The sequence below is a fragment of the Mesitornis unicolor genome, unplaced genomic scaffold (genome assembly GCF_000695765.1).
Source record: "Mesitornis unicolor isolate BGI_N332 unplaced genomic scaffold, ASM69576v1 scaffold31542, whole genome shotgun sequence".
NCBI lineage: Eukaryota > Metazoa > Chordata > Aves > Mesitornithiformes > Mesitornithidae > Mesitornis > Mesitornis unicolor.
Window position 1 is genome coordinate 23,296 of NW_010169019.1, and position 8,403 is coordinate 31,698.

General features: G+C 36.7%; 1 protein-coding gene across 1 annotated transcript in view; it reads left to right on the forward strand.

Moving 5' to 3' along the window:
• Nucleotides 1-7,886, forward strand: part of ZNF830 (zinc finger protein 830) — an 11,081-nt gene extending 3,195 nt beyond the window's left edge. Inside the window, exons 5-10 of the mRNA XM_010179231.1 lie at nt 290-504; nt 851-941; nt 1,552-1,615; nt 4,216-4,296; nt 5,578-5,654; nt 7,471-7,886. Of these exons, the coding sequence (XP_010177533.1) occupies nt 290-504; nt 851-941; nt 1,552-1,615; nt 4,216-4,296; nt 5,578-5,654; nt 7,471-7,654 (712 nt within the window). The 3' untranslated portion in view covers nt 7,655-7,886. The remainder of the gene's footprint in view (nt 1-289; nt 505-850; nt 942-1,551; nt 1,616-4,215; nt 4,297-5,577; nt 5,655-7,470) is intronic.
• Nucleotides 7,887-8,403: the final 517 nt, after the last annotated feature.

Below are 8,403 nucleotides of genomic sequence, written 5' to 3' on the forward strand. Positions count from 1 at the left end.
AACTTTGAATGCGGAAATTGAATTGCTTAAGCTGCCTTTCCTCTAAATGCACTTTGTGCGTTTTTTGAAATGTGTTTTCAGAATTAACCTGAGCGTTTCTGGGGAACTTCAAACAGAAGCAATGTCTGTGTGTTGCTTTCAGACAGCGGTTACATCGGTAACTGTGCAGTTCAGGGTACTGCACAATATCTGAGAGATTGTATTGCTCACAGATCAAATAGGCTTCAGATGCTAAACTGTAACTAATTTTGTGAAGTGTGAAACATACATGTGGCATGTTCTTTATTAGGCTGCCAGCAGATTTTTTTGATGAAGCAAAGAAAGATAGCGCGAAGGAACAGCTTTCAAAGGCTCCAGGTCCCAGTTTATTGTCAGTAAATTATGACGATGATGATGATGATGAAGAAGAAGAGGACCAAGACCAATCAAACACATCTTTTGTTACGCACAAAATTGAAATTCCACCTCCAACTCAAGAAGTAATACCTAATTCTCTACCTGCAGGTAATGATGACTGAAATAGGAGATGATTTAGTAAGGAGAAGGTGTGTTTTAACTTACGATGGAAGGGTTTTAATTTATTTTTCTAATTATAGCTATTAGCTGGTTAAGGTGTGTAATACTGAAAGCAGAGAAGAGAGATTCTGTGCTAGTTTGTTACTGTGTGGTGTTTTCTCAGCATGCTTATTGATTTTATGTTCTAATTCTTTGAGGCTGTCAATTGAAACAATGTCTGGCTGTTCTTGCCTTGATTCAGTAAGGTATTAATTGAAATTCCTGTCTGGTCAGACTTCTATAAAGAAGCTGGAACAGTTCCTTTTGTACATAGGCTTCTTTCCTTTCTTAATAGACTTCTTTGACAGCAAAACTACAGCTGCTCCTATAGTTTCCCATTCAGGATCCATACAGAAAGCAGAGATACAAGAGAAGACAGTGGAAAGGTAAGCAGTCAATTCAAATATCGATAGATTTGGGAACTGTAAATGAACGTTACCCTTCCAGGAAATACAAACTGTGGTCACTTAGAAATCTGTCATGTTGTTAACTTGTATTCAGAATAGTTTGTGTGTGCATCAGCATCTAGCATTACTTCAGACAGATATTTCACACCCTGGGAGCAGGATAGGAGATGGAGCAATGCCATACAGTGCCTGTTAGACATCTCTATTTGCAATTTTAAACACAGGATACACCTGAAGCTTAATGTCAACCACTGCTTTTAACTGTTTAAAGAAAACCATTTGTTTATTCTATAGTAATGGTTCAGCTCACTTGGGACAGTGGTTTAGGCTTTCAGAAGTAGAGGCTGTGCTGTTAAAATGTTTGGGTGTTCACCTCATCTGTCTGTGCCATTCCTTGTAAGTTACATGAGGCCAAACTGAGGAAGCAGGTATTGATGGTTGTAGGAAGAACTAGGGCTGCAGAAAAAGCTTACTTCATTTCCAGGCCCTTTTATAAAATAGTACGGATTTTATTCTTGACTATTTTTAACTCTACAATAACGCAGGTTGTGAAGTGTTAACTTGGAATAATATTAATCAAACATTTCAGGAAAGAAAACACTGCTGAAGCTTTGCCAGAAGGTTTCTTTGATGATCCTGAAGTGGATGCAAAAGTAAGTGATCTCATTTTATGCTGCTGGATTTATTTCTGCCAGTTGTAATGATTTTCTGGTAATTCTGGTAAGTTCTGGTAATTACCTGGCTTTTCTAGGTTATTAGTCATACCAGAATGGGAGAAAATAACTGAACTAGTTTGATTAGTATCAATTAGAAGACATGAAAAGGAACAGAGGCGGGGGCAGGAAGAGCTTGTTAAATCATCTCTCAGACTCTATTTTTGATTGTGGTTCCTTTATAGCTCTTAAAGAAAACTAAAGAAGTGTTATTTGTTGGCTAAATTGCTGGACTGAGATTTGGACAATCCACCTGTTTCTTTTATTTCTTTGAGTCACCCTGGGAAAGGCGTTTCACTGAATTTGTGCATCCAATTCTGCCTCTGAATCAAGGATACAAAAATAGTTCTCTGGCATCCTTCGAGAGATCTGTTGAAAAGTGTTTACAGCTACTCTGTACTGCACTATGCATCCTGATAGAATGAAGATAGGTAGATTACGGCATGCTCTGTGGTCTTTAGTACTGGCATCTTACATCAGTGATCCTGGTTTTCAGCCCTCTTGCCTTTTACTGCTATGGGTTTTTTTGATGCTTGGAAAAGAAAGGTGCACATTCCATGTGTTTCTCAAAAAAATCACAACTGAAAATCTTGGAATTTTGATCAAAACCATTCATACTTCATACTTCACATCACAAATAATGGCCAAAATAAACACTGATATTTGAAGTACAAAGCTGGTTGGTTGGTTGGTTGGTTTTTTGGTAAAATTTACCACAGGTTTGATTACTTTCCTGCTTTCTTTATGGAAATAATAGTGTTGTAGGCTCCAAGACTTTTTTTTTTATTTTCCTTGAGTACATTTCCCTGTTTTCCTCACAGTGGAAGGCTGCTGGTGTACTTCAGTTGGTTTGTGTTTGAATAATGACATTCTGAATACTGAAGTATGTAGCTGAAAAAGATACTTTTTTTTGCCTATGACTAACTGGTATGTAACACTTTTCAAATGCTTGGTTTCACCATGAGTTGGGATGCTTGTACAAAGCGGGAATGCCTAGCAGGCAAAGAATAATCTGCTTATGTGTGAGGACCCTGGTTAGCCATCTTGGTTCTGGTCATCGCCTCAGCCGATAAAATTTACAAGTGGGTACATGTTCCAATACGCTCCTCCTCCAATTGCTTGCAGGTGCTCTTCTTTTTAATCAGCCTCTCTAAGTTTAGCTAATGTGCAGGGGAAGGAAAATGTTTTATGACATTGCTATATTGCGATGGCTGCAGTGATTCTGTGTTGGAACCACGCACAAAATTACTATTTTCAGAAGTAACTGAGCTTTTTTGGAAGTAGTGGATGTTGTGGGCTTGAAAAATGTTTGTTCTCTACATCAGGAATTTATAAAGCATATAAATTCTGGACTAGATAAATATTTCAAGGAAAACTAATATCTTTAGTGTTTAAATTTATTGTAAGAAATACAAATAATTATGAATTACAGAAGACAACCACAATGCGTAATAACACAGTACATACACTTATGATAGAAATAATCACAGAACAGAAAGATGAAATGATGACTATTACTTCCCAGTACGTAGTTTGCTTGGAAGCTTCTAATTTGTTCTAGAAACTTAATTCATACTACTGGAGTTTATATAATCGTTCAGGAACAAAACGTATCAAACTGTTGTCTTTACCATGATGGTGACTGATGTGTTACCAAAAGAGAGGAATGAGTAAAGGAAAAACAAAACTACTGCCAAAAGATGGTGTAATGAATTATTCTGCTCAAACTGCGTAGTTCTCCTAGCTATAGAATTTCCAGCCGGTCCAGAGCAAGGCATAATCTGTCATCTAACTTACATTATATGCCACATCTTCCAGTCTTGAGCTGTGGAAATTTTGGTTGCACAGGTAGATTATCTTGTTTATTTGCTTGTACTGAAAGCACAGTCTGGTTTTGTTTACCTTAGTTGTAGATCTTAAATGCATTCTTACAGCTCCTACTTTTGCAGTCTTAGTAATTAATGCTGTCTACCACAGAAGAAAAACCTTTGCATGTTATTAAACCTGGTGTGTAGCTGTACTGTTTCTTCTGTTAGCCAACAAAATCAGACTAGACTTGAAATAGTCAGACTACCTAACACCACTCAGACTAGTGACTGAATCATTTGATATGTTATGCCAAAGGCAAATAATTTGACTGCTTTTTGGCTTGTAAGAGGGCTACTATATACAATTGAACAGGCATCTTACATAAGAATTTAAAGATTATTACCTGACAGAGTGAAATTACAGACCATCAAATGAACAGATTTAGTCACTTTTTAAATCCAGACATTCTACACCTTCCATTCTTAATCAGTTATTCTTTAATGCTACAGTCAAGGATGTTATTTTAATCCAGAAGTGAAGTCAGATTTTTCCCCCAAAGACATTGTGCAGCTGCACTTTGTTATTCGTATACATTACTTAAACTGAAGTATGTCAACCAGACTTTTCTGAGAACACAGCATAATTTGCCCTGTGTCTCCAGGTGTTTTACAGTGCCTCCAAAGAGTCACTAGACATAAATTGAAATACGCCTGTTTTTTCATGTTCCTTAGGTGCGAAAGGTTGATGCTCCAAAGGATCAGATGGACAAAGAATGGGATGAGTTTCAGAAGGCAATGCGACAGGTCAACACAGTAAGTAATGGAATCTATTTTTATTGATTCTAAATACTATACACAATAAGGAAAACAACAGTTTCATGCAGCTCTGCAGAATGACTGACATCTGCATTTGTCAGTTGTTTGTTGCAATGCAGTGTGTGGTTAAATGCACTTTGTAAATGAGCAAAGGTTCCTTCTGTTTTCCACTTAAAGGAAATTAAGTTGAAAAATCTTTTGATCAGGATCCAAACAGGAAATAATTGTGGGCTTCTCTTTAGTTGAGATGTATTTGTATTTTAACCTCAAAAAAAACTAGAACAAAACACCACCCATTTTTCTGTCTTTTTCAAAAACAATCTATAAAGTGTAGGTAACGTGAGTTTTATGGTTAATTTAAATGTACTGGAAAGGAACCCCAAAATTTGGGAAAGTGACAAAAGATTCTGTGTGTGAGAGACATAAGTTGGCCTCAATTTTTCTGTGTTTTTTACTGGCCACATTTTTTACTGTTTAGCATTGGAAAGTCTTCCCAGAACAGGTTTTTATCTGCCCTTTTGTACAGTATAAAACTCATTAAAAATACCTGGTGTTCTCAGTCCTTCCCTGAAGTATTTGCTAGTTTTTAAATTTTAATTGTAAATAATTGCTCATCTGTCAACTGCTTTGAAAAGTGGTGCAAAAAAAAAATCATTGCTCATTTAAAAGCGGTCAGCACTATAAACAGAGCGAATGTTCATACAAAAGCAGTGGTGGATACATTTTGCTAGCATTAGCCATTCAGATAATTCTTCAGTTTAGAAGGAATCTTCTCAGTTATGCGTGGACCATTGACTGCATAGCATCTCCCAGACATTCAGATTTGAGAAAGTATATGCTGAAAAAAATAACAGGTTAGAAACACTTCGGGATCTAGTGGGAATATTTAACCAATACTTTCAATAAGCTTGTGTCATTGAGTCCCAAGCATTGGGATAAAGCTCCTATTTCAGCCTCAGACTTTGGATGCGTGTAGTTTGTTCATGTTCGGTTTCAAATAGTAGCGTATTGAAAATTTTGAAAGGTTAACCCCAAAGCAGCCAAACTACTTTTAACTTTTAATTTTAAGAAAAAAAAATACTTCCATTTCAAATTAAACCAGATCAGATTTTTTTCTGTATTAGCCTCCAGAGTCTTTTGTGAAGGTGGGAGTATACGTATAGGAGATTGACATTGACTTGAGGTAGAAGGGAGGAAGGGAAGACAAAAGGACATCAAAAAGGAACAACAGTGGAATTCGGGATGAAGGTGGATTTTCTTAGAGCTTTTCTGGTTTAGATTTCAGAAGCAATAGTGGCAGAAGAGGATGAGGAGGGACGACTAGATCGTCAGATTGGAGAAATAGACGAGCAGATGTAAGTAGATCAATTTTTCCTCAAACTTTCTGTTCTCCAGCAGTAATGGATCGCTATTTGACTAGAGTGATAAAAACATTTTTAATTTTAATGTTGCCTTTCATTTATCACCTAAGTATCTGAAGGAGAAAGACTCCTTCAAATTGCAGAGTGATACCTAATAAAAACATTAATTTTGGTGCAAAGTTACGTAATTAATTGCAAAGAGAATGTGCTGGAATCACTGAAAATACAACAGGTGGGCATCGGCAAAATAAAGCAGTAGAAGGCAAATTCTTTGAACAAACTGTCCCCTCTGTTAAATATCTTAATGTGTATTTCTCTGTGAATTCTGATTTATGTAGAGTTTCTGTGAACATTTTTGGGGAAAAAAAAAAGTCTGATATTCTGCACTGCAGTTAACATTTCAGTCATGAGATTTTTGTTTGCTCCACTGAAAATGCCCTGTTCTGTGGTTAACTCTTCTTTTTTCTAATAGACATTTACTTAAAGGTTTTGTTGAATAGGTGTAGTGGTTGGATAAGGATTAGTTTAAACTCTTAAGTAACCTGACAGTTTAGTGAAGCAGATAGCTACTGTTATCATAGCTTAACACGTTGATTAACAGTGATTATGGCAATGCTATGGATTGAAAAGAAAAAGATGATTTCTGATTTTAATGAACCTTGCAACAAAAAGAAGACACTAAAAATTAAAGCAACACTTTAAGCCACCTGGCCAGATTTACGTGCTACAGATACTGAGCATATAATGACAGTAGTGTTGGGTTCAAACTGAGCTTTGGTAGTACATGAATGTCCTTTTAACAGTTCATGTAATTTTGGAGAGGGCTTGAGATAAACCTGGCTGTCTCTGAATGTTCATTTTTGGCAGTAGCTTAGGATGGTATAGTACATAGAACCAAATTCAGAAATTTGTAGAGAATTTCAGGTTTGTTACCATAATTATTTTTCCCAAAATAAAAGTTCCAAATAGATTTTTAGGGACTGTTCTTGGTGTTTGTCTTCTGAGTGCATTTAAATGCAGGCTATTTGGGATTAAATTCAAAATCAGATTAATTCCAGTGACACTCATGTTTTCCTTAACCTTCAAATCTTCAGCTCTGTCTGTAAGTAATCATATTGCAGATATGCAAGGGGAAACAGGATCCAGATAATAATCTTTCCTTGTTGACTCTTCCTAGCGAGAATGAAAGCAGCAAAGATTTATTTAAATCAGGCTGATACTACTTGGCATTTTCAACAAAAGACCCTTTCAAAATGGCTAGAAAAGTTGTTATAAAATATATTTCAAGGACAGAACTTTTCAAGTAAACAGAAAACTGAAACTCGTGGATTGTGTTTACTTAAAATGTTCTGTTGTGGCACACAGGAAGCAGATAAAGGATCTGAACACCTGTGCTGCTTTTTCATTTTCAGAGATGCCACCGCTAAGTTATCAGAATTGATGGCCCATTGATATCTCACCTTTCTACCATATATGAAAACCATAAGTGGAGAAAAGAATGGCATCTCTTCTTGTGTGGATATTGGTTCTGTGCTTTTCTTAAAATGATTTGTGGGGTTACTGCAGTCAGTTCAGTATTTGGATTAGATCTCATTGCCAGAGAATGGACCACATCTCTCTTCTGGTCTGTTTCCACTTGAGTGATACAGAGCAGGTGCACTGGGGTATTGCAAGTTTATTTTTTTTAATTGGTGGGAAGCTGTGGAGCTTTTTTTTAATCCAAAGTTGGAGAAGCAAAATCCAGAACTGCAGAAAACCCAATTAATGTGGAAAGGCCACAAGTATTAATAGGTGGTTTACTTTTCAACAGTGAATGTTATCGCCGCGTTGAGCTTTTGCGTAACCGCCAGGATCTGATGAAGGAGAAGTTAAAGGAAGCCATGAGATTAAGAGCAGCTCAAGAGAGGGAGGATGAGGCGATTGGCAGCGAAGACGAAGAAGAATTGCAGGATTTGCTGTCTCAAGACTGGCGGGTGAAAGGGGCTTTGTTGTAGCATTTCTGCAACGTGGCTGATATTCTCTTTATCTGTGATGTTACTTCCATTGTTAGAAGCGAGACACTTTTGTGAAATATTTATTTAAAGAGGATCATGAGATGGTAAAGATCCAAGTGTATTAAAAAAATAATCTGTAGATCTACAGTGGTGTATTGCTGTAAAAACTGTACATTGCAAACGTTTTTCAATATTGAATGTACCTTTGTTATTAAAATTATTCCTTTCCTACCATAGGTATTTTAACAGGATTAATAAGTAGCTGAAGAACCTTTAAGGTTTTGGAAGCAATAGATACATCTGGTAATTTTGAGACTTGGGTTATTGTGTATAGAAGTAAAGGACTTGCAAAAGTGATAGTGTGTGGAGTTTTCCCAGAGTGGGTGGTTAGGGAGAGGAAAATATTATGCATTTATGTTATCTTAAAATCTCTAAGTGCTCTTCTGTCCGCTGTCCCAGCTCCCAATAAAATATGTACATTTTTCAGGATCTGTTACAGTTTCTTTGTGTATTTAAGGGCCAAGCTAACTAGCTTCTCCACAGTGTATGCTCTGTGATGTGCCATGGGCAGTGCATTTTTCTTTATAGTGTCTTTATAGTATCTTGTTTTGCTTAGTGCAGCCATAGTGTAGCCTACCTCATGTCTCTTGAACAGAGGGTTACGTAAACACATCAGTTGCGTATTTGCATAACTAAATGAAAGTGTAACAAAATGCAGAGAGGAAGATACTGCACTGGAAACTCTTAGG